The sequence below is a fragment of the Pinus tabuliformis genome, chromosome 2_2 (genome assembly GCF_031772625.1).
Source record: "Pinus tabuliformis cultivar Carrire ecotype Pingquan chromosome 2_2, CPIR1, whole genome shotgun sequence".
NCBI classification, from domain to species: domain Eukaryota; kingdom Viridiplantae; phylum Streptophyta; class Pinopsida; order Pinales; family Pinaceae; genus Pinus; species Pinus tabuliformis.
The window spans coordinates 865,847,749-865,875,348 of NC_142300.1; the positions used below are offsets into that span (position 1 = coordinate 865,847,749).

At 39.7% G+C, this 27,600-nt stretch overlaps 1 protein-coding gene across 1 annotated transcript in view; it reads left to right on the plus strand.

The window, feature by feature from the left end:
• Positions 1 to 25,442, plus strand: part of LOC149195742 (uncharacterized) — a 53,982-nt gene extending 28,540 nt beyond the window's left edge. The window contains exon 2 of the mRNA XM_089408765.1: positions 25,066 to 25,442. Within this exon, the coding sequence (XP_089264891.1) occupies positions 25,066 to 25,159 (94 nt within the window). The 3' untranslated portion in view covers positions 25,160 to 25,442. The remainder of the gene's footprint in view (positions 1 to 25,065) is intronic.
• The last annotated feature ends 2,158 nt before the right edge of the window (positions 25,443 to 27,600 follow it).

Here is a 27,600-nt window from a genome sequence, read left to right on the forward strand (position 1 = left end):
AACAATGGACAGGTGTGACAACATACTTCAAAGATCATGAACACAATATCACTTTCATCAAGTCAATCCATCAAGTTAGGGCATTCAATTTTACCATATGCCATAATTACTATCAAATACATTACCATGGTTAATAAGAGATCTAGAGTATCAAACTCATAGTTCTATCATTAAGGTTAACATAGGACCAAGTCAGGTCATTCAATAAAACTTTACCAAAACAGCAAGAGTGTCAACATACTTTCATCATACTTATCATAAGCATTATCAGTATCAGCGAGTTAACCTTCTATAAGAGATCCATCATGTCTTATGCATGTCAATGTCAAGAGCAATGTTGCACGAAGCGGGGATGTTTTTTGGAAGTGGGGATGTGGAAGCGTCATTTTCCAAAAATCTAGGAAGCGAAGCGTCTCAGAAGCATCTACTATATATATATATGTTTTTTTGAATTTATATTCAAAACAAACATCCCAAATACCAAATTAGTTGTAGAGGACATGAAAACATGCATATTTTTACATAAATCAAGATAGGTATGGCATCCATGATTCCATTGTACATCAATGATTAATTATTCAAGCATCAACCATCTATATTCTAGCAATTACAAACATACAACAAATTTTTAAGCATATTATAACACATAAAACATTTAAGCATATTATAAAACATAAAACTTAGAGCATATTATCTAGCAAGTGAGCAACTTTCAACATTTGTCATGTCCAAAATTCAAATAATAATAATTACAAAATAGGTCACTTGGTCACCGCCAAGACAAAAAGGTTCAAATTCACAACAAGCCTACAAGTCTAATGATTAATCTATGACAAAAGTAGTAAATTGTGAATATATCTGCTAATCTCTCCTCCTTCCACCACGAAGAGAACGTGGTGGTGGGCCTCCACGTGGTGGTAATGAAGAAGATGATGCCTGTGGAAGTTGTGGCACTGAAACTAGTGAAGACGAACCCCTTGCTGTTGGCGTTGAACCATGGAACTTGGGAACCAAGGGACCAGATGGGGTGGCATCTCAACTCGATCATCATCATCCTGGAATCACTTAAAAAATTTATACCAAAAATAACCACTAGTTAACAAAAAAATTAAAAACAGGAATTAGAGAAATGATTTATAAGCAAAATTCATACCACAATGGACATACCTGGATAAGAGCATCCTCAAATTGCTCTAATCGCAACACTCCATCCTCTAAATTGGGCTCCTCTGGATTCTTGTCCCAAACCTTAAGGTCTTTATTAGTCTTTGCATCATCACAGTAATGGGACAACAATCGCAAGTTGTAATGAACATAAACCAAGCTCTCTGCCCTGTCTAAACTCAACTTGTTCCTTTTAACACTGTGGATGAAAGAATAAGAACTCCAACACCTCTCTGCAGAAGAAGTGTTTACCATCTGTGATAGCACCTGCAATGCCAAAGTCTATAGAAGTGGAGTAGCACCTCCATGCATGTTCCACCACTCGAGAAGAAAAAGTCTCTCGATCACTAATTGCATGCATGCTCCCAAATGGACCAGTGCTAAGCGTATAGTTGCTAAACTCTCTCTGTACCATAGTAGCCTCCTCCTCATCAGGGACTAATTTACTCAATGCAATCATATATTTTTTTTGAACTTCTTGATCTAGGTGTGGTTTTCTCTTGCTTCTCCCCCGGGCGTGCGTTGGTGTTGAAAGCCATGATGGATGATAGTATTAGGTGTCAAAACATATGCTAATGCATGCAATGGAACCTTTAGCATTTCCCATCGGTTTTCCACGTCTGCACGAATATAATTGTACACGGTGATATCTCTAGGCTCAACAATGTCTTTAATTTGCCCTAACATGCTATCCATTTGCTCATACACCTCCCCAATTATTGGTCGATCCGAATCTCCAAACTTGATCGTGTAATAAATTGGTTTGGTGAATTGCAAAACATATTTAACCTGTGACCAAAGGTACATGTCAAGAATAGTGTCCTTGGCTACATTAGCACCATCTCTATTAGTGTTAATTTCCTCCCATGATTCAATGCACACCATATTAGTTAAAGCTTGTCTCACCTTCACTAGCTGCCTAAAGGTGAGGTAATAACTGACAAATCTTGTTTTTGCAAGTTTAAGCAACTTGGAGTAAGTGCGATAGAAATAGTTTGCCCTTGTATGCCTTGTGATGAATTTAATGAGTTGCTTCCCAATCCTGTAACGCTGATTAATCCTGTCAAGAATAGTGTCCTTGGCTACATTAGCACCATCTCTATCAGTGTTAATTTCCTCCCATGATTCAGTTCACACCATATTAGTTAAAGCTTGTCTCACCTTCACTAGCTGCCTAAAGGTGAGGTAGTAACTGACAAATATTGTTTTTGCAAGTTTAAGCAACTACAACTTGGAGTAAGTGCAATAGAAATAGTTTACCCTTGTATGCCTTGTGATGAATTTAATGAGATGCTTCCCAATCCTGTAAAGCTCATTAATCCAACCACATTCTTTATGCTTCACAATATCATGTATCAAAAGGTTCAATGTGTGAACCAAGCACCCAGACCAAAAGATGTGTGGATGAGTACGCTCAATAACTTTTCCTGCTGCCTTACAATTTGCTACATTATCTGTGATCACTTGAACCACATTATTCGGACCAACATCTCTAATTGATTGCAATAGGTGATCTGCAATGTTTTGGGAAGATGCATTGATGGAGGAGGAGTCATGACATGTAATAAATATTGCATCACTAGCAGAAACACCAAGAAGATTTATCAAATGTTGGTTTCTAATATTTGTCCACCCATCTGATACAATGGATACCGCACAATCTACCCACTCATTTCTAAAACGTGTCAAAGCTCTTTGAACCTTTGCTTTTTCTCTTTCTAATAACACTGCTCTATCTTTCTCATAGTTGGGGGACCTGTATCCTTTTGGGGCTTCATTGATGGCCTTTACCATTTCATGCCAATAGGGAGAGCGAAGCACATTAAATGGTACATCGCAAGCCCAAAGAAATCAGACTATCTTTCCATCCACATCATCTCCACAATCTACCCACTTATTTGTAAAACGTGTCAAAGCTCTTTGAACCTTTGCTTTTTCTCTTTCTAATAACACTGTTCTCGCTTTCTCGTAGTTGGGGGACTTGTATCCTTTTGGGCCTTCATTGATGGCCTTTACCATTTCATGCCAATAGGGAGAACGAAGCACATTGAATGCTACACCGCAAGCACAAAGAAATCGGACTATCTTTCCATTCACATCATCCCTCCCAACAACATTAAGGAAATCCCCTATTGTTCTTTTACCTCCAGAGCTTACAAAAGTACCATGAGGAGACGAGCTACCAAATCTAGAGGTTACACTTGATTCAAAATGAGTTTTTTGTTTCTTTCTTTTTTTTGTGCAACCTCCTCTATTTGGATGTATTTTCTTCTTTGTTCAGCTGAAATGTTTAGGCAAATTGGTATCCCCACAACACCCTTTTTATCATCACTGTCCATCACCCCACAAAGATGCCTCCTCACACGGGTATATGAACCACTAAATGGTTTTCCTCCATGACAACCATGAGGGCACAAAATTTTGTAGCTTCCACCACCCTTTCCCCCTTGAATTTTGGTCACATAGTTCCACAAGGGTGTTAATGCAACTTTCCCCTTTAGTGTTTCAATGTTCCCTTCAGGTTCATCCCCTTCCTCTTCAAACCCTTCCTCCTCATCATACATTGGGTCACTCATATGGGGACCACTATCCTCTTGTTCTTCTTCCCTTCTATTCCTGCTTCCCCTTGCCATCACTAAAACCAAAAGTGGAATGATACATAGAAGCCAAAAGAACATCATCTTGGAATATGGATATAGGTGGTGGACAACCTGCAATTAAATGAGCAAGTAGAAAGAATGGGAAAGAGTAGGAGAGGGAGGAGAAAAAGACAAAAAACAATGTCAAAAAAATGAGGGAGTTTGGGGTTTGCACTTACCTCTTAGCTCTTGTAGATGGAAGTCCTTCTTTATTCCTCCAAGCTCCCCCTTCTTCTCCTAGCTCCCCCTCTTTCGCTCCTCCAAGCTCTCCTCTCTTTCTCCTCTCTTCTCCAAGCTCTCATAAAGTAAAAGTGAGGAAATGAGAGATGAAAGGGTCTTTACTCCCTTCTCTCCTCACCTTAACCCAAGGTGGACCCACTCCCAACAAAGAAAAACAAAGAAAAATGGAAAAAAAATATAAAAGGGCCACTTTGTGGCCGCGCGACGAAAATAGCCGCTTTCCCGACGAAGTGGTCATGATTAGTACGAATCCGATCCGTAAATGCCGCAGATCGTACGATCGATCCGTCGTACGAAACACGTTTCGGAAAAACTGAAACGCGGATCGGGCCATACGGTTCCAAAATGGAAAGAACTGTATTTTTTAGCTCGATTTGTGTTTTGGTTTTTTCGAAATGCATTTCAGAGGGCGGATCGCCCACGGATCTGTACTGATCGCGTTTTGGGCTTTTGATCTGGGGGGGGGACGTTTTCTTACTAGAGTCAAGAACAATAGATGTTAGACAAACATCAAGTTATGCCATTATATCCAAGATCAACAATAAGTAGCCTCATAGAATCAAGAAGGTTAACATGATCAAAATATTCAATATCAGGTGTACCATTTCATCGTAGGAAACATAAATCCAAATCTCTTTCATATCCAAGCATGAGCCATTTGCGAAGGAGACATTCTCAACATATTATAAGGCTCACCTAGTCATCCAATGTTATAGCTGAAACATAACATTGAAACAATATACCTTTCATACCATGTAGTGTTCAAATACCTGTGCACCTTCTCATAGGCAACTTGTAGTGCTTGTCACCTTTTCATCAAGTGCCTCTTTACCTCTTTCCAAATCTATCTTTTCTTTCCTGCATATCAAATGATCCTAAGAAGGATCTACTTATCACATCTCATCAAGGAGGTTAGATACATCCATATACTCAAGTATACATGCTGGAAGTATAAGCAATGATCAAAGCAATAATCATAATAATCAGATTCATTAGTCTAAACAAGAGTAAAGGCATAAAGAAACATTATAAGTCAAGGAGTACTTATATTTTAATGAGAGGTGATCCTGTTCCTCTTCAACCAACCTTCAAGAGTCATCACTATCCATAGTCCACTTAAGATGTTGTCTTCAGTAAACTTTATCAACAACCGACCATTTAGGGCTTCATCAAATCTGTCCCAAGTGCTTGAGCATCTTCGCATAGACCATGATAGAGTTTCATACATCAAATCTCAAGCCTTTGTCATAAACCAGGGTCCTTTTCCATAAACCAGGGTCCTTTGCCATAAACCAGGGTTTGTCTCAAACCCTAACCATCAAATCCTTATGCACTAACTACTAAGGGTTTCTTTCATACCCTAGGATTCTTTTAGGTCTCCACCATCCTCTTCTTGCTTCCATCCAAAGTGTCCCTATGGTGGTGATCTCCATAGCTTTTCTTCAGCCCAGCTCTGATACCATGTTAATTTTTCATATGGCTAGATTGTTCTTTGCTTTGATAATTGCATTTCTCCATTAACATATTAAGTTCACCCCACAGCATCACAATATTATACAAATTTACATGATTATTCATCAACATATGCAACTATGTAGAAAGAACAATAACATCATCATCAATGCAGTGGAACATAAAGGAACAATAGAAGAAAAACATGCACACATAGAGACACTAGGATTGGACAGAGACCAAGGCAAAACCCACTATGGGGAAAACCCTTGTAAATCTTCTTCTAATGGATTGTCATCAAATGATTCAACAAAAGAGAGTACAATGATCCATATCTTCACAACAAATAGAATATCCATGAAATGCATCTAAACATCAAAACTCTGATTCAGATAACTATAATGTACTGTCACTGCCTGTAATTTGCTGCTGAACACTTCTGTCATTGAGCGAAATCTTCGGAATAATGAAATCTCATATTAGAGTCTTGGACGCAGGGAGGAGGAGTTGTGCGAGTGATTATGATAGACAGGGTCGTTTTCTGTGAACTGCATGATAGCGACTGTGGTAGCTCGGTCGCTCCCATACCATTCTGTGCGAGTGACCGGGGACCAAACTGAGCTAGACTCCTGATAACTCTCGTGAAGACTTTATGCCAGCAACCAAGGACCCAAAGTCACTCCCATGACCACTACATGATAGCGACTGTGGCAACTCGGTCGTTCCCATACCATTCCGTGTGAGCGACTGGGGACCAAACTGACTCAGAGTCCCAGTCGCTCTCGTGAAGACTCTGTAGAGCCAACATCTAGAGACCCAAATGCCCAGTTTTGTGCTAGCGACATTGAGTAAGAAAACCCTAGTTCAGTGCGAGCTTCATCCTAAAGTTTCAAACCCTTGAGCGAGCTTCCTCCTAAAGTTTCGAACCCTTGATTGAGCTTCCTCTGTCAGACCTATGCGAGCGAAGACCAAATAGAAGAGGAGAAGAGAGCTTGATGTGTATCCAAATGAGCTTGAGGGCTTTATGTGTATCCAAATGAGCTTGAGGTCTCTTCTATTTATAGGTTTCCATGAGGGTCCACTTGACCTGTCCATTGGTACATGTGTATAGGGCCGACCCGATCTAGAATATGTGTCTGAATAAAATAATTCATAACTCAACTTCTGCTTGTCCAAATGTGGTGATCTTTAGGTCGACTTTGGTCCTCTTGGAAAGAAGAATGTGATGCCATCATCATCTCCATCAAATGACTAGTCCAAAGTGGAATTTAACTGCAGTTGCATAATTTTAACAAAAACACATGGAAAATTAGCCCATTTGTGAATATTAGCCCCTTAAATTTTCCTTGTAAGAAACCTTCTTCAAGCAAAAATCCTTCTCCAGGACATTCACACCATAGAATCACATTATGGCCAAGTAGAATAGAAGACAAGTGCTAGTGTACACTTCCAAAGAAGAAGTGTAATGATGAATGACGATAAAATGAAAAGTGATTCCCCTCTATATATAGAGGAGGGTAGCCAAGTCACTTTTTCATGATTTTACAAGCAAATCCCTAAAATAAGTTTTCTTGAGTGTTCAACTAGGTCAAATGTCACAAGTCGACCTTGAAATAACTTCAAAACATAACAAAATGCCAAAAATAACTGACATGAGTGGGCGAAAAATGGTTTCCATTAGGATATCATCCTCCAAAATAAGCAATAAGGCTTCAAATAATTGATGCAATGGTCCAAGATTGCTCCTCACTCCAAGAAAACCTCAAAGTGCATGTGTAGCTCTTTAAAAGGCACCTCCTCCGCTATGATGTTGCCCAAGAGAAGCCCTATGTCACCCTTTTCATGAATGTGGGAGTGACGTGGCACCTCTTAGGGCAAGCATTGGCATCAAAGACGGATGTGCTATCCCTCCCAAGTCATCTCAGTGATAACCATTCTCATCTGGGCTTTAGAACAAGGTATCATCCTCAAATGGGGTCAAGGCTAGCTGGGGGGCATCCTGGGTCCATCTGGGCGCGCATCATCAAATAGTCCAACACCCAATCTTTCGAGCTCAACGTTTCAACATTTGGAGGCTCATTAAGAGGTGTAGAGGCATGTGGAAGTTGCTCAAGGCCTAATGGTCATCTCTAGAGGGGCATTGTTGGGGCCAAAAAGTTAGTTCTGCTTTCAGAATTGTTAAATTTCTAATACTAGCCAGATTTATTTTCTCACGACAATTTAATTTATCCCTAGTTTATCATTTATTTACCCAAATAGTAACTGAATCATAGAAAAATAAAATCACTGGTATCTTAACTTCTAGATTTAAAATATATAGTGGAAATAAACAAAAGAGATCATTCACACTTTGCAAAATTAATTAACCCACAAACAATTCTCTGTCATTTCATTATTTGGAAAATATGGGTTTTTTGACCCACAAAGATACAAGGAAAAATACAATCTGGAACCTGCAACTCGACTCCCTCAAAATGAATTCAGCCCAAGTAAATTAGCCTCAAGGAAATTTGCCTCTAGATGAAATTGCGCCTAAGAAATCGGCCTCCAACAATTAGACCTGCGCCCTCCAGCAACTTGATCTGTGCTCTACCACTTATGCACACTAGAAAAACCCCAACTCTCTAGTAACTCAACTCTCCTCCAGACAAACATGATCTCTTTCTAGCAACTCACCCCGCAATCTCCTCCAACTCGACCCTGTTGGATTTGCTCAAACCCACTTGCACTTTTCCCTATCTGTGCGTTGGTCACTAAGCCAGTCGCATTGCAGAGAAAATTGCTCTCTCTTGTGATGACTCGTTCACACACTTGTGCTCTTTGTTGTGTCTTCACCTCCCTTGCTATCCTCCATTTATAATCTTTATTGAGTCCAAATCCCTAACCACAATCTCCCCTCTAGAAACATCTTGAAACTTAATAGTAGAGATTATTTCTAAGTCACTTGAATAATTAAATTATTTATCTTTAGAAAATAACCCAATAGTCCACAATAATTAATTGACTCTAATTATTGTACTTTTCTTAGGTTAATGATTTGATAATGAGATCTTAGACAATTATTAAGGTATTACGGACTCATGTGCATGGATTTGCCTATGTTATTCTGTGCAATGGATCGATAAGATTGCGAAATACATAGACAATGAAGCAGTTAAAGAACACAATAGACAAACATACATAAACACAACAAGTTTAATAAGGAGTTCACCCAACACTCTTGGGCTACGTCTCCTGGTCCAGCGTTCAGTCGTGACCTCTCTATTATGTCTTCAGAAGCAAAGTTTTTACAAAAGTGAGCTCAATTTGAGTCTCACACAACAAATACAAAACAACAAGGCTTTACTTGGATCCCCCAGGTTTTTCTGAGTACACAGACTCTCCTCACTGACTCTCTGTCTCTGTGTGCTCTCTGTCTCAGCACTGCTTGTGTTTGCCTTCTGTCTTCTGTGGCTTTGAAGCCAATTGGCGCTGTCTGTTTGTTTCCTCTTCTCGGGCTCTCTGGCTCCCGACCTCTGTCCGCTCGAATCCCCCTTTGAGTGTTAGCAATCATTGCATAACGTCTTCAGGGAAGGTGGCCACCTGTTCTGCAACGGAAGGGACCATCGGGCCTTTGAAATCCCCAAAAACAACATTTTTTGTTTACACAGAGAAACACTGTAAAACACGGGAAAAATCTGCCAAAACATTGTTCATCGGACTTCAAATATTCATAAATCCACACTATATTCCTATCGAGTCCGCCTTTATATCGTGATTGCATCTCCATCGTTGATCTGAGGGATCTTGATCCAACGGTTGAGATTCATTTCGGGCGTTGAAGGCGTACGGAGATTACCCGCCCGAAAAGGCGGTTTTCTCATGCCACATGTCGTTCAGTGGATGGGATCGGGCAGAGCCCTGTCAAAACCACTTACCGCCTACGACCCGCCCGAAATCCCGCTTGTTTCGGATCTCAAAACATATACACCGGCATATATAAACCCTTTTAGGTCCGGCTTCATCGCTTTATTCGCATTTCTTTGGTTTTTCGTTTATTTAACGAAATGCGATTTACACTGAAAAAGCCCTTTTACCAGACTTGAAATATTATCAAATATCGTTCATAATTTTATCGGGTCCGCTCCTTTGCATAGCTACAATGCGATATCGCGATGCGATTGATCGCAATCGCAATCGCATAGCCCCTGGGCCGTTGTAAGTGCTCCATTGAAATCTGCCGATGCGATACGACGGGTTAACTTGGGCCGTCGATTTGCGCACTTGATCGATGGTCCTCGTTGACCTCGCTGATTGCTATCGCAACATTTACATGGTCGCCTCTGATAAGCTCTGCCTGCCACCACTGATTGCAATATGCCAATTGGATCTGGACCGTTGATCGGCCAGATCCAATGGCTCTTGTGCATTGTTCCTTTGACCGCCGATAAGTTTGTTTTCCACTATTTCTTCATATTTTTGGGTCCCGATAGTGTTTTCGGCCATTTTGTGAAGGTTTTTTTTTGCGATAGTTTTGATCTTTTTTAAGACTTTAGAGGGTTTTTGGACCCATTTGGATCACGCCTTCCCACTGAAAAAGCTTTTGGACCATCAAAAGTTGGTTTTAAAGCATCAATCAAGTGAGGATACAACTTGCTCACTTGTCTAATCTCTATCCATCTTGCACTGCTTGGTTTTGAACCTGAGTCCAATTCTCAGGTACTCAACATCTCCTCTGCGTGTAGTTCTCACCTTCCTGTCCAGAACTGTATCTTCCTACAACTCATTGAGATATTCAGGCAACAGATCATCAATAGAAGGCAACTGACTTTGCTCTTCGGGATCTTCAATCAATGAAGGTTCAAACAGTCTCAAGTTCTCTGCATTAACTACTGAATAGATGTGCATGTAAGCTGGCAAATCAAGGCAAAAAGCGTTCTCACCAATTTTCTCAAGTATCTTGAAAGGCCCATACCTTATTGGCTTCAACTTCTTTCCTTCACCTTGCATTCTGTCTTTGCTGATGTATAGCCAGACTTGATCACCAACTTGGAAGCTATGCTCAATTCGATGATTGTCATGCCTTGCCTTGTACTTAGCTTGGCTCTTTTCCAACTGTTTCTGCACTGCCTAGTGAATTTCTTGGATCTGTTCAATGAACTTGGCTGCTTTGTCCACATCACTGTGTCCATCCACTGCTATGTCTTTGCTAAAGACAAAATCCAAGGGAGACCTTGGTGTAAAACCAAAACAAGTCTCAAAAGGATATTTCTGTGTAGAAGAGTGCTTAGCACGGTTGTAAGCATGTTGCACATAACACAAATGTTCATCCCAAAGCTTGGGATGCTTGCTGCAATAGCCTCTGAGCAACTGGATCACTGTCCTGTTGACCACCTCTGTTTGGCCATCTGTTTGTGGATGAAAGGATGTGCTCTTCTTCAGTCTGGTGTCCATCAATTCCCACAGAGTTGACCAAAACTTCCCAACAAATTGGGAATCTCGATCAGATACAATTGAAGTGGGTAACCCAAAATGAACCCATACACGCTGAAAGAAAAATTTCGCTGTTTGTTTAGCTGTAATCTACTTGTTGCAAGGTATTAAAATACACATTTTGCTGAACCTGTCCACAATAACATATAAGTAGTCATGACCTTTTCTAGATTTTGGCAATCCCCCAACAAAGTCCATGGAAACACTTTCCCAAGGACGAGAAGGAACTAGAAGTGGAGTGTACAAGCCTAGTTTTCTATTGATGGGCTTGCTTTTAGCATACATGGTATACTCCTTAATATATCTAGAAACTGTTTCATGCATTCTTGGCCAATCACAGAACCTTTGCAGCAGTGCAAATGTTTTACTTACACCAAAATGACCTGATATTAGAGAAGTATGTGCTTTTCGGAGTATGTTAATTCTTTCAGTTTGAGGAATGCATAACTTTCCCAAATGATACAAGAGTTGGTCCTTAACATGATAATCCAATTCTTCTACTTGTTTGCCATGACTTAAAGTTGCATATACATATTTAAAATCTACATCTTGAGCATATTGTTCAATGTAGCTTTCATGCAATACTAAGTTATGCTTAAGTATATTAGATGCATTTATGATTGGTCTCGATAACATCTCTGCAACTTTATTGTGTATGCCCTTCTTATACCTGATGACAAGATGAAATTGTTGTAGGAAACCCATCCACCTATAGTGTCTTGATTGCTGCAATTTAGTTGTGAGTGCAAATATTGAAGTGGTTGATGATCTGTATGTATAATTGTTTCCTTGCCCAATAGGTAATGTTTCCACTTTTTCACACTCTGCACTAATGCATACAATTATTTATCATATGTGGGATAATTAACTAGTGCAAAATTAAATGTCTCAGAATGATAACATATGTGTTTACCATGTTGCAACAACACTGCTCCCATGGCATAGTCACTGGCATCTGTTTCAATCTCAAATGGTCTTTGAAGATCTGACAATGCTAGTACTGGTGCTGTACTAATTTTTTCTTTCAAGGTGTCGAAGGCTTTCTGCTGTTTGCCTCCCCACTGAAACACTTTGTTCAATCCTGTCAAAGCATGTAAGGGAGCTGCAATCAAGGAAAAGTTAGCAATAAAATTTCTCCAATATTGTGCTGCTCCTAGGAAGCTCCTAACTTCTATAGCAGATTTGGGTTTAGGCCAGTTCACAATGACTTCAACCTTAGAGGGATCTATCTTCAATTCACCACCCCATACAATATGACCCAAATAATTTAAAGATGTTTTGCCAAATTCACATTATGATAACTTAACATAGAGATTTTCTCTTTTCAAAACATCTAGAGTTTGCTTTACATGCTTCAAATGTTCTTCCCATGTTTTACTAAAAACAAGAATGTCATCTAAATATACAATTACAAAATCATCAATAAAAGTTTGGAGTACATCATTCATAATTCTCATGAAAGTGGCAGGGGCATTAGTTAAGCCAAAAGGCATAACTAGCCATTCATACAGCCCTTTCTTTGTTTTGAAAGTAGTTTTCCATGCATCTTGTTCTGCAACTTTGACCTGATGGTAGCCACTACGCAAGTCCAACTTGGAAAAGTAAACAGCTTCTTTCAACTGATCTAATAGATCATCTATGCAAGGAAGAGGATAACGATTCTTGATCGTTATTTTATTCAATGCTCTGTAATCAATGCACATCTTCTACAAACCATCTTTCTTTCTCATCAACACGATTGAAGATCCGCATGGTGATGTGCTTGGCCTTATGAACCCTTTCTCGAGCAGCGCCTGTACCTGCTTCTTGATCTCTGCATTCTCTAAAGCGGATAACCTTTTATACCTGTAGCTGTGACTGCTGTTTCATCACCTGAGTTTGACCCCAAATCTTTCTGAATAGCAGCAACAATGTTCTTCTTCTTTCCATCGAACTTCTTGGTTTTGAGCTCCAGATGCAAAGACTAGCAATGTTCATCATCGTGTCCACCCTTCTTGCAGTGAGTGCATGAAGATTTGTCTTTCTGTGCAATGTTTGCCTTCCTCTCTTTCCATCTCAACTTCTTCTTTTCCTTGTTTTTGCTTGCAGTGGGTTTTGATGATACCCCAATCTCTGGGTTCACATTCTTGCCTCTAGCCTCTAGATGTGTAGCCTGAACTGATACCTCATCTATGCTAGTGGGGTTAAACATGAGAATGGTGTGCCTCAAATAGCTATGCAGACCACCTATATATTTCAACAAAGTTTCAGGTGAGTCTAGAGAAATGCCTAGAATTAAAGCTATTTTTCTAAATTCCTGGGTATAGCTTTGTACACTTTGCCCCTTTAATTGGCGAAGAGTTTGCCAACTCATCATTGCTTGTTGCATATAAGCTAGTGGATAGAATTGTTTTTTAAGGGCAGAAACAAATTCACTCCAGGTAGAAAGAGTTTTACTATGCTTCTTCAAATCAGCTTGGGTCTTGCCTTCCCACCACACTAGGGCAGTTCCTCCAAGGCAATGGCTAGCCAACTGAATTTTACTCCTTTCAGAATCAATGTTCTGCACCCTGCAATACACATCAATCTGTCTAATCCAGTTATCTAGCTTTTCTGCATTTAATTCTCCATCATATATTGGGAAATCAAATTTTACATCTAAGTTAATTAAAGATTTTTTTTTTGTTTTGTTTCAGGGCTAGAAGGAGGTGTTGATAGAGGAGGCTTTTCTCATTTCCCTTTGCCTTCTGGATGGCCATCTAGAAGAGGTTCATCTGTTCCTTTGTCTTGTTTGGAGGTTGAAGGACTTTCACCTTGACCTTTCTTAAATTCTCGATACATTTCTTCCACCATGGCTCTCATGGTCATGAAACTGTCCATGAACTGAGAATCTGATTGCAAGGAAATTTCTTCTGCCATTTTCCTCTTAGGATAGACTCTTCCAATTTGTGAGTTAGCCTCAACCAGTTCTTCTTCTCTTAATTTGAGCTTTGACCTAGTTAGCATTTAACAATCCAACACAAGCTTGTCTAACCTTAGCAAACCTAAAGCTCTGATACCACTTGATCTGATAATGAGATCTTAGACAATTATTAAGGTATTAGAGACTCATGTGCATGGATTTGCTTATGCTATTTTGTGCAATGGATTGATAAGATGGCAAAATACATAAACAAGGAAGCAGTTAAAGAACATAATAGACAAACACACATAAACACAACAAGTTTAATAAGGAGTTCACCCAACACTCTTGAGCTATGCCCCCTGGTAGAGCCTTCAGTGGTGACCTCTCTATTATGTCTTTAGAAGCATAGTTTTTACAAAAGTGAGCTCAATTTGAGTCTCACACAACAGATACAAAACAACAAGGCTTTACTTGGATCCCCCAAGTCTTTTTGAGTACACAGACTCTCCTCACTGACTCTCTGTCTCTGTTTGCTCTCTGTCTCAGCATTGCTTGTCTCTACCTTTTATCTTCTATGGCTTTAAAGCCAATTGGTGCTATCTGTTCGTTTCCTCTTCTCGGGCTCTTTGGCTCCCGGCCTCTGTCCGCTCAAATCCCCCTCTGAGCGTTAGCAATCATTGCATAACATCTTCAGGGAAGGTGGCCACCTTTTCTGCAACGGAAGGGACCATTGGGCCTTTGAAATCTCCAAAAACAACGCTTTCTGTTTACACATAGAAACACTGGAAAACACGGGAAAAATCCGCTAAAACACTGTTCATTTTCAAATATTCATAAATCCGCACTATATTCCTATCGGGTCTGCCTTTATATCGTGATTGCATCTCCACTGTTGATTTGAGGGATCCTGATCCAACAGCTGAGATTCATTTCGGGCGTTGAAGGCGTACAGAGATTACCTACCCTTACAAGCGGTTTTCTCACGCCATGTGTTATTCAGTGGATGGGGTTGGGCGTAGCCCGGTCAAAACCACTTACCGCCTACGGCTCGCCCGAAATCCCGCCTGTTTCGGATCTCAAAACATATACATCGACATGTATAAACCCTTTTGGGTCCGGCTTCATCGCTTTATTCACATTTCTTTGGTTTTTCGTTTATTTAACGAAAATGCGATTTACACTAAAAAAGCCCTTTTACCGGACTTGAAATATTATTAAATATCGTTCATAATTTTATTGGGTCCGCTCCTTTGCATAGCTCCGATGCGATATTGCGATGCGATTGATCACAATCGCATATCGCATAGCCCTCGGGTTGTTGTAAGCGCTCCATTGAAATCTACTGATGCGATACGACGGGTTAACCTGGGCTGTCGATCTGCACGCTTGATCGACGGCCCGCTGATCGCTATCGCAACATTTACATGGTCACCTTCGATAAGCTCCGCCTGCCATTGCCGATTGCAATATGCTGATCGGATCTGGACCTTTGATCGGCCAGATCCGACGGCTCCTGTGCATTGTTCCTTTGACCGCCGATATATCTGTTTTCCACTATTTCTTCATATTTTTGGGTCCCGATAGTGTTTTCCGCCATTTTGTGAAGGTTTTCTTTTGCGATAGTTTTGATCGTTTTGAAGACTTTAGAGGGTTTTTGGACCCATTTGGATCAATTAACTTAGGAAAGAAGACATAAATCACTAGAAGAGGCAAATAATGTCTTCCACATGCTAGAAGACCTTCTGATGTTACTCACATCAACAAGATCAATAACACAAATGGACACAGGATGTAGGCTACTAGCCAGGGCTAAAACCTCTCCTAGAGAGGAAAACCCACAATAAATTCTTTTGTTCTTATAGTATCTTCAAATGACGAATTCCAAGACCTTTAGACGCAATACAGAGACCCCTCCAAGACCAAGTTAACCTTCCTTCTTGATGAGCTTTCCTTCAAAGTCAAAACAATTTCCAGCAATAGATTTTCGGTCCTTCAGCTACTACTGCAACTTTGCCCCCCAACTACTTCTGCAACTTCGATCACCAACTATTTCTACAACTTCGACCTAGTAGCTTCTCCTGCAACTTCGACCTAGCAGCTTTACTTGTAACTTTGACCTAGCAACGTCACTTCAGCTTAGCAGCTTCACTTGCAACTTCACTTCGACCTAGCAGCGTCACTTGTAGCTTCACTACGACCTAGCGGGTTCACTTTAACTTAGCGGCTCCAGAAACCCTAAATCTTCTTTGCACATGAGGGGGAGAGAGAGACCAAATACTTTGATTCTAGCTTCTTTCTTGAACTTTGCTTGCCCTTTAGACTTCTTTTCCTTATGATCGAACTTCTTTTCTTGCTTGATCGAATGTCTTGGATGTGTTCTTCAAATGAGGTTGAATGCACTTATATATAGGCTTCCAAGGGGTACAAATTGCCTTCATGAGGCCGACTTCATCTTTTGTAGGTTGACTTGTTCTCTTGTAGGCCGACTTGATCTTGGAGGGACTTTTGACACAATTTTGACTCAAATAAATTCTTTTGACTTGATACAAAATGCCCAATAGGGTCTTTTACATATGACAATGACTCTTTTGACTTCTTGACTCTATGACAAACCCTAGAAGCACACAATGGGTGCTTTGACCTATAAATAAATTGACCTTGAGCATGAAACCCATGCTATAAAATAATAATAATATTTTTTTTCTTACATCAAATACATAAAATCAATAATACATAGAATATTATGAAGACCGAACATAGTTACATATTTCAACACTCCCTCTTAACTAGGGAGGTATTCATAATAACAATGATACAATGACATTCTCATACTGAAGAATTCTCATAAGAAGAGTCGGATTGGTAAGCCATCTCATAAACTATCTTTTCATCTTATATCAATGCATCTCATCATATCAACTAACATTGTCATACAACAAGGCCTTGACTAATAGCTCTATCTCTTCACTAGATTAGAGCACAATGTTGGAGAGACAAATGATTTATAGACACCTTCATCTTTGTCTCTCAAGGCACATACCCCATCCGGATGTTCCCAAGGTATGCCCTTTGAGGATACCCCATCATGGAATCTCCTCTTTGACTACTCTTGCTTATTGGATGCCCTACCTCATCCTCAAAGAGTATCAGTATCAGTCACAGATGCTTACCCAATCCTTCTTTCTTTCTTCATAATGTGAAGACAAGAATGATGTGTCTGTCCCTCTTTCAACTGGGGAGGATCTACTCATTCCTATAAAAGGAATATACCCAAGCTTCCTCTTAATTAGGGACTTGTTTTCAACAACAACTATTTGCTTTTTGGTGGAGATCATGGTACTGTCAGTTGCTTGTAGGGCTCCTCCTTTCTGCATCATCATGTCATGGATGAACTTCAACTTCTTCAGCATGGAGCCAACTTCTTCGTAGGGCTTCGACCATCTTCTACATCACTTCCCTTCAATGGAACATAGTGTTGTACCAATTAATGTTAGTCATGTCATCCTTCTTTTCATCGGAAAGTGACCTTCTTTGTCATCATTTGGCTATCCTTCATAATGCTACCTCTTCTAAGTCATGTTCCTTTCAGAATCATCCATTCAATCTTATGTGTGCTAGTTGTAGGTGAATTTTTACAACCTTTTGCTGGTAGCACTGTTCCAATCCAACCAAATGTTTTCTAAAAATAAAAAAATGAACTTCAAACCAAAAATTACCTTTTAATGATGCCCCTTCGTCATAACATTTGTTCCTGCAACATCAACATCCTTTTGCATATTATACGAATCCATCTCCAACACATCTATTACCAAGGTTCTCCTTCTCCTTCACACTTATTAGGGTTTTCAAAATTATTCATGGAGATGTCATAACTAATCCTTCTAGATGTTGATTAATCTTTTAAGTGGCTATAGATACATCTTTACGAACTCTCCCTCTATCTTCTGGAGATGTCATAACTAATCCTTCTAGATGTTGATTAATCTTTTAAGTGGCTATAGATACATCTTTACGAACTCTCCCTCTAACTTCTTCACATACTACTTCTTTGGGATTTTTATACATAGCTCTTTTTTTACATAGAAATAGTTGTTGCCAACCACTTCATATTCTTCATGAGGTAATATAATGTTGATTCTATCTTGTCATCATGTAGAATAGTTTAAGGCATATGGATTTATGCCTTCATGTGTCATTCATAAGGAAGAGTTCCTTCTTCTTCAACCATGCTCATGAGATAGAGTATTTCAACCATTTCATCTGCAACTTAAGTGACGAGATGACTTTGTCTATTAAAAATTTACCAAATGCATGCCTGCCTTTTCTTTTATATGGTCATCTAGGCTTCCTTTAGCAACTTCCTCTCCCTTGCTTGAAGATGGAAATGCTTCAACTAGATTGTCATGCTGCACTTCTTTGTCACCAAGACAACGCATGTAATAGGGTTTAGGAAGTGCAACTTGTTTTAATTGTAGTTCGAGCCATTGCATGCATTGGTAAGCTATAACAAAGGGTTGGGAGAATTATGGCATAGGAGGATGGCTCATCTTCATCATGGAGCACTTAATGTGCTCAAGGAGATAGTGACAAGGCTACCATAACTAAAGGTTGAGCAATCGGAGGTGTGCAAGGGTTGCGCACTAGGTAAATATGCCAAGACTAGTTTTTCGAGCAACAACACTAGGTCTAGAGGGATTTTGGATCTAGTACACTCAAACCTTTGTGGGCCCATGTCAACAGTATCCTTGAGTCGATACCATTATTATGTGACCTTCATTTATGACTTCTCCAGGAAGCTCTAGGTATATTTCATGAAAAATAAGGACGAGGTATTTAATAGATTCAAGGAGTTCAAGGCTCTAGCTGAGAATCATATAGGGAGTAAGATCAAGACACTGAGGTTGGGTAATAGAGGCAAGTACATCTCGAATGATTTCAAGGAAAAATGTGCTTAGGAAGGTATCAAGGACTTGATTGTTTCGTACAAACCTCAACAGAATGGGGTTGTAGAGCGGGAAAACATGGCTATAGTTGGTGCAACCAAGGCCATGCTACATGACCAGGATTTGCCTTTGTTTCTATAGGTAGAGGCTTGCAACACTGTTGTATACTTGCAAAATAGAAGCCCACACAAAGTGTTGGGAAGATTGACACCAGAGGAGGCATTTACAAGGAAGAAACCAGATTTGGGACACATTCACATCTTTGGGTTGTTTGTGTATTGCCATGTTCTTGAGGAGAAAAGGACCAAGTTAGAGGCTATTGCAGAGAAAGGTATCCTTGTGGGGTAGAAGATAGTTAGTGTGTAGGGATGTGAAGTTTGAAGAAGAGAGGGCTCTTTGGAAGTTTGGCAACATGAGTTCTTCTACAATTGAGGTTCAGGCACCAAAGGTTGAGTATGTGCAGATTCCTCTGACTATAGATACACAAGTTGGTGAGCAGAGTGAGCAAGGCAAGTAGAGAGATTAGGATGAGGAATAGGGGATTCCTCACATCCAACTTCAGACTCTAGGCATAGGGAGGAAGCAAACCAAGTGGGCATAATAGACGTTGAGAGAGGCCTAGGAGTATGTTGGTGCTCCGAGATATTCAGTTAGACAGAGCAAGGCTCCTCAACATTATTCTGGTTATATGGCGTTGATGAGTGAACTAATTGAGGCTGAATCTGCCAGCTTTCAAGAGGTGTCCAGCATCAGGTGTGGATGGATGCTATGGTGGAAGAATATTCTTCCATCATGAAGAACAACAAATGGGAGGTTCTGCCATGGCTAGTGGGCAAGTCAATGATTGGCCCTAGATGGGTGTACAGGATCAAGGATGCTATGGATGGCAGCGTGGAGAAGTTCAAAGCCCGTTTTGTGGCTAAGGGATTTTCACAGAAGGAAGGGATTGATGATGGTGAGACCTTCTCTCCGATAGCCAGATACTCATCCAATCAGGGCTATCATTTCTATAGTAGCACAAATGGGTTGGAGGATTCACTAGATGGACGTGAAGACGACCTTCCTCGACGATATTATTTGGGAAGAGATCTACATAGAGTAGTTAGAGGGTTTTGAGGTGCATGGGAGGGATTCCAATGTGTGTAGGTTGAAGAGAGCACTGTATGGGCCCGCCCAAGAAGGCTCCTTGGGTGTGGTATGCACGAATAGACAGTTATTTGTAGATTGTGGGCTTCATCAAGAGTGGGGCAGACCCAAATTTGTATTACATTCAGGTGAAGGGTGAGCCTCTCATATTGGTGTTGTAAGTTGCTGACCTGTTTTTCACAGGCTTTGAGGAGCTCAAAGCACATTGCAAGCAAGATCTTGTAGAAGAGTTCAAAATGAAGGATTTGGGGTTGATGCACTACTTTCTAGGGTTGGAGGTGTGGCAAAGAGAGGGAGAGATTTTCCTTGGACAAGGGAAATACACAATTAGAATATTGAAGCATTTCAAGATGGAGGACTGCAGACCCATGGCTACGCCACTTGTGACCAACTAGAAGAAGATTGATACTTCCAAATCAGAGGTAGTGGACCCTATCTTGTATAGACAACTGATTAGCCCTCCCATGTATTTGGTCAGCACCAGGCCAAACATTTGTTTTGTAGTGAACACATTTAGCTAGTTTATGGTAGATCCCAAGTGAGTGCACTAGGTAGTTGCAAAGCATGCTTAGAGATATCTCTGAGGCACAGTTGAGTATGGGCTAAGGTGCACTCAACAGGATGGAGTTGAAGTTGGACAGGTACATCAATGCGGATTTGGCAGGTAGTATAACTGACAGGAAGAGCACTTCTGGGTGTAGTTTCAATTTGGGATCAGGAGCAGTGTCTTGGTACAACATAAAACAGATGCTAGCTGCACTGAGTTCTGCAGGGGCCGAGTAAATTGTTGTGAATATGGCGACATGTGAGGTTATTTGGTTTCCGAAACTCCTTGTTGGGCTTTTGATCAGGAGCTGGATCTGATTGTCATTCGCTGTGATAATTAAAGTTGTATTAAACTCTCTGAGAATCCAATATTCCATGACAAGTCGAAGCATATTGAGATCAAGTACCACTTCATCAGAGATTGTGTGCAAAAGGGGACAATAAAGTTGCAATACATTCCCATAGATTAGTAGGTAGCATACATCTTGACAAAAGCCTTGATGAAGGGAAAATTTGTGTTCTTCAGGGATAAGTTCGGTGTTGTGTAAAATACCTTCCTCGCTAAGAGGGAGTGTTGAAGTTGTAGCTAGCTTGGAAGGTGATTCTGCATGAAGCATGTACCATGACATGCAGTGAATCACCTTAATTATCTCCTATGACAATTTATTAATGAATTTCCTAAGTCAAGAGTTTAGAAAACAATTTAATTTAATTGATGGGTATCCTTTTATAAAAGGAAAAATAAGTCAATGATAGATTAAGTGTTAGCTGTTGATCTCAGTAAAGTGAGATCTAATCTCAATTGTTGAGATTAGGGATTTCACTTGAGATTAGGGCTTGATCTTTTTAATAGGAGGTTCGAGCCAAAGGAGACGCACATTTGATTTGGCACAAGTTGGGATTCATTGGAGCACAATATTGGGTAGCGAGAGCAAGAAAAGTCTAGATCGAGCTAGCTAGAGCAAGATCAGGGCAAGTGAGATCAATAGAGGGGTCGAGTTTCTTTATACGCAAACGTTTTTCTAGTGGGCCGCACGTGTGGGTTGTACAAGAGTCGAGTGAGAGAAAGAGGGCTGATATCTTTTGTTGGGTATTTGCTGGAGCAAATTCTTGTGTAACTGTTGTAAGAAAATATTTTTCCTGAAGCTGAATAAGAATCCCAATGTTCACTAGTTTTCCCCACACTAGGGTTTCCAAGGTATATATGTGTTATTCTCTATTGCAGGTGATTGGTTTCGAGTATTGCTTCTACTATTTATTTGGTTAAAATTCCAAAATATTTATTGTCAAAAAATAGATTAGAAAGCTTTGTTTATTTTAGATCTATAAAAATGTTTGTTGGGACAATAAATTTGTAACTGGGTTTAAAGAAATTAACTTGATTAGGATTTGACTATGTTCTTGTGGGCAAAGGCATGTAACAGGACTGTGTATTTGTAGAACAAGAATCCTCATCAGAAGATTGTGTCCTAAAGAGATTTGGGATGGAGGATTGCAGGTTTATGCCCACACCCATGATTGTCAACTTGAGGAAGCTTAATGCTTTTGAGAGTGAGTTGGTGGATTGTATAGGCAATTGATAGGGTCCTTGATATATCTGATCAACACTAGGCCAAATATTTTTTTTGGTGTGAACACCGTGAGCCAGTTTATGACGAAGCCTAGCAGGATACATTAGGTGGTAGCAAAACATTTGCTTAGGTACTTGAGAGGTACAATGGAGCATCGACTTAGGGATGTCAGAGTCGGTGGAGTGTAGTTGAAGGGCTACACAGATTCAGATTGGTTTGAGAGTACAATGGATAGGAAGAGTACTTTAGGTGGTTGTTTCAGCTTGGGGTCAGCTATGGTCTCAAGGTTCAATAGGACGCAACACTTAGTAGTGCACTTAGCTCAGTAGAGGCTAAGTACATGGCCGTGAGTCTGTGAGTTGTGAAGCCATATGGCTTCGCAAAATGCTCCTAGGTTTATTTGGTCTTGGGATGGGGCCCACAATAATTCACTGTGACAATTAAAGTTGCATCTAGCTTTCGGAAAATGCACTGTTTCTCGACAGGTCCGAACATATAGAGATCAGGTTTCACTTTGATAGAGATAGGGTCCAAAGAGGTGTTGTTAGATTGCAATACATATCCACAGATGAATAGGTGACAAACATTCTCACCAAGCCCTTGGTAAAGGGCAAGTTTGTGTTCTACAGGGACAAGTTAGGGGTGGTGGAGAATGCGGGAGTGTTGATTTTATAGCATTGGAAGGTCTTTTGCATAGGCTAAGTGTGTAGAATGCATGAGAGAAGTCCTCTTTGGGTGCTTGTTCGAGAGGATCAAGTAATATGATTTCTTTCCTAAGTTCTAACTTAGGAAAAACACATTGCTTGATTTAATAGATTCAATTTTCTATTTTAGCAAATTTCTAAGGATAAATAATTTAATTATTTAAATGACTTAGATTTAATATCGACCATTGAAGCAAGTGGGTTAGGATTTAATCATAGCCATCTATCACTTTGGAGATTGAGGGTTACGGATTTTGCTCAATTTGAAACTATAATAGGAGCCTAAGGAAGGGGGGATGGAGACACAATTGTTTTTGGAGAGATTCCAACAGATTTGCATGAGTTAATTGCAGGTTTGTGAAGAGGCTGAAGAAATTAGAAATGTGTGTAGCTGGGAGTTTGACTGTGCACAATTTTTGCAAGTGGAGTGCATAAAGGAGGGTTGAGATTCACTTGAGGATGAAGCCGAGGTGTGCGGTGAGCTTGGAGAGGTTGAGAGGGTTGAGGCTGCACTAGTGGAGGGGTTGAGCAACTTCAGGAGGTATGAACTTGTGAAAGACAACTAGCAAAGTGCAAGAAGAATTTCTGGGGGTTGATTTTTCCAGGTTTCATGCGCTGTATTTTTGTGTATTTCAAAGGGCCATTCTCCTTGGTAAGGAAGCCCTTAATTTTTTATGAGAAAAAATTAATGAGAAATCTGGACGGTAAAATCTTTGCTGTTTGCGTGTGATATTTTTCAGAGTATTTCTGCTGCAAAATTATCGAGTTAAAAGTACTAGAGTATTTTTGTTTTGTAGTTTTCAAAATTTATTTACTGCAGAAAATTAATTTGCTGGGTAAAATATTTTTTGGGAAGCTGCATAGAAACAAAAAATTGAAAATGGTACTTAGAAATTGACATTAGTTATCCCTTTTCTTGGTCTGCTTTTTCCACCCCCTGGTGCGCGTTTAATTATTTATCTTTATTTGGTGCATAGCTTAGGAGCCCAAGTTTGCTTTATGCCTTTTCAGTACCCCTTTAAGATGTAGAAGTTTGTTTAGAAAAATCTTTGGCGAAATCACATAATTGATCATTTGTCGACGCGTTTCGAACCAACTAGTGTGGTTCACTCCCCACTTTCGCTCCCGCTCCCAAGTGACATTGTCATCCATGGTTTTGACCTCTTTTCTCACTACTGAATGTTGGTTCAGTTAGGAGGTAGCAATGTCTGTTGCCACCCTTGTCTTTTTCCTATGAGGAGAGGGTCCTCCTCCTTTCTGCTTTTGTTCCCTACACTTGGGTGGTCTGCCTCGCATCCTTTTGGTTTTCCTCATGTTTGGGGGTTTGTGAACCAGGCTACCAGCTTTGGTAATGCTGTAATCCATGGTGTTTAACATAATACACCAGATTGGTGATCCTCGGCACTACCAACACTCCAGGGGAATGCAAACCACCAACCCCTTTGAATGCAGATTCATTCTGCTCAGCCTCTCTTCATTGAACTCGTTTTCTCATGCTTCCCAACTCATTATCGTAATAAGTAATGGCATTTGTGGGAGACTTCTCTCCATGATTTACTGCAATAGCCAGAGGACCATCCAGTTGAGTAGTTCGCTGGGAAGGATGACATTTATTATGATTTGAACCAACTTGCCTCTTCTTTGTTTGATGTTTTCCAGTTCCATCACCACTTGATCTCATGTCTTCTGGCTAGGTGGAAGACTTCACTTCTCTCTCCCCTATCTCCTCATTCAGGGAAAATCCCATATGCTTGTTGAGTATTAATGTTGATTGAGATTCTGCAAGTTCTAGTCAGAGATTCTGTTTTGTACTTATCAGGTGTATTTGATGATACAAAGTTTTTCATTGATAGATATGAAGGCAAAAGAAGGGCCCACTGTCAAGTGCTTACTTTAATTTGCTAGCATGTAATTTTTTTGGAACCTGTCTTTATAAGTCCTATGTACCCAGTATGATCTAAATATTGATCACCAAATTCACCCAGGATATCAAATTCCTTATTTTAATCATCATTCAATTTTTTTTTATATGTAGTATGTGATTAAGGGAACAATGTTTTAAGTCTACAAGTTACTCTATAATTCTGATAGAAATTTGATGCGGGTTATGGAGACATTGGTAGCCACTTGTAGTGCTCTGATTCTCACATTTATCCTCAAATCCAATGTCAGTTTTCACTATGGGGTCTTATTTACAATATTGATCATAAAGAAAAGCTTGTGTTAACAATGCTCCAATAGTTGCATTTAAAAATAGTCATACTTTCTGAAGTTTCTTGTTTACTTATGTCTGTTTCTGATCAGGTTCTTGGAAAAGTTCGAGATACAGAAGCAGCAAGGAAATGAAACTCCGAAAAAAAGTCAAAGCAAACGCACTGTTAAAAGCAAGCTCAAATAGGCTATGCTAGTTTTTGATTGAATTCTAGAGCATCAATGTTAGGTGTTTTTAGGTTTATTGGGGTCAAGGGTATTCAAAGAAATAATCAAGGCATTTATCCATTATAGTGTCTTAGAATCTACTTTGACGTCAATGTGCAACACATAAAGAATTCATAGTTTTGTCCTTACTATGTAGCGAAAGTATTTTGAGCTGCAGTATCTGTGCCAAAGGTACTATAACTTCTTGTATGGAAAATGTATTTATTTTCTCTCATTTGAAACAAGTTTCCATCGTTTTCATATTTCTTGTATGGAAATGTATTTATTTTCTCCCATTTGAAACTAGTTTCCATCGTTTTCATATATATATTCCCGCTGATAACCTTACACACACATTGTAAGCCTCGTGGATGATCTATGCTCTTGAACTGCTAAAACGTGAAAGATAGTTCTGTTTCCTCTTTAATTCCTGTCACTTATTACTGCAATGTACACCTTTTTCTGAATCTTCGTTTAATTTAGCCATGTGCCATATTTGAGACATGAAACTTTTGCACCTAACCCTAGATGTCAATATCTCCATTATTCTCCTCTTCAGGACAGTTTGACTCAATCTACGGCTAAGTTTCCAATGTTGACTTGTTCATTACTTCATAAGAGTGCATTTGGTGGACTAATTACATTTTTCACGGAAATGCTCATGACCTTAGCAGAGTTCTGCTATTCTTAAATCAGAATGAATTGAAATTAGTGCAATGTTCACCTATTTTTGCATCTTCCTCTAATTCAGCTGTGTAGCGATATTTGTGGCACAAAACATCTGCACCTAATCCTAGATGTCAACATATCCATTATCCTCCTTGGCAAGACAACTTAGGAAATGGCTAATGTTCTAGCATCGACGTGTTTCTTCAGGTTGTAGTTGGTGGACTAATTACATTTTTCATGGATATGCTCATGACCTTGCAGAGTGCTGTTATTCTTAATTCAGAATAAATTGAAATTTACTATGGAGATTGATGCATGGATTTGAAGATAAAGTTAATTTGAATAGTAATTTACTAGTTGAGTTGAAATAATAAACTTGTCTTGCAAGTTCTATTTCTCATTGTCATTGCTATTGAAATATTTGGAGATGGATGCAAGTGCTTGATAGCCTATGGCATTATTTATTAGTCAGAAGATGCAGATTAACTAATCAGTGTTAGTTCAAATAGTAACATAACAACTTGGCTAAAATAATAATTCTTTCTTGTAAGGTATATTTCTCATTGTCATTACTTCTGAAAAGTACATTGCTTGAAAATTTTACCGAGCATGTAAAGGCCGAGAGGCCTTGGATGTGCCTAATCTTCACCTCACCCTGGTGTGTTCATTAAAGGGAGTGACATCTCTATGAATAATCTTACCGTTTCTTCTTCAATTCAGAAATGAGTAGATGCATGAGCTTATAAGCGATATAAAACTCTTTCCTCTGTAAGAAATCCTTAGTAAATTAAGGTAAGCTTGATGATCTAACAAATGGATAAAATTGCACTGATCTCTTCTTCAAGCAAAATGTTAAACGAGCTCTCTTACCTATCATTTTCTTTATCCCAAAGAAAAAAAGAAGCCTTTTCTGTTCTTAGCTTGTGTGGAAATTACATTTATCACGTGCTTACTACACGCACATTTTAGGACTTGAAAAAATTGTCCATCGAGATTTATCATTTTCCAAAACCTTATGAGACTCGAAAAGGAAAACTTTCACAATCTATGCATATCTCCAGAGGACGACCTGCACTTCTGCACATTATGTGCTAGTAAGTCTGAATATTTAGAAGAAAAGGCCGAACAAAGCTTGGCGTAACCTACATACACTTAATCTCATTAGAGGATGGGGGTTGACACTAATCATTGTACTTCATCGACTCAGAAAAAGGAACAGAATAAGAAGCTGACTGAAGAGGAGGTAACAAGGCCTTACCTGTTCTCCTTCAAAACCAACATCTCTTCAGCAACCTGGTAGGACTTCCTTGGACAAAGCATCTGCTTCCATGTTCAGCATGTAATAAAATAAGTAAAGGTGATGGCTTCGAAAGAACTTGCACAATGACAACTGTTCAAACTAACATCTTGGGCTTAGTATTTAGTTCTTTTTGTCATCACTTTTGAATCTTTTCAATAGTAGTGTTTTCAGTGTGACAATGCCCTAGTATTTTCTATTTATCAAATTAGACCAATGTTGCAGGATCCCCCTCAGGATCTAAGGCCGGAACTGCGTTCTGTACGGATCTGCAGCTGACCCCCTGACGGAACTGTCCTAGAAATCTGGAACGACATGGGCCCGATCTGTGGATCCGTGGAGGTTTGGGTATGGATCCGCGTGGGTTCAGAGGGAAGCGGGTGGTTCCGTGGGGACCTGATTTCTATTTTTTTTCTTTTTTTTTCTTTGACTTAAGTTGGGTTGGGGTTTCTCGA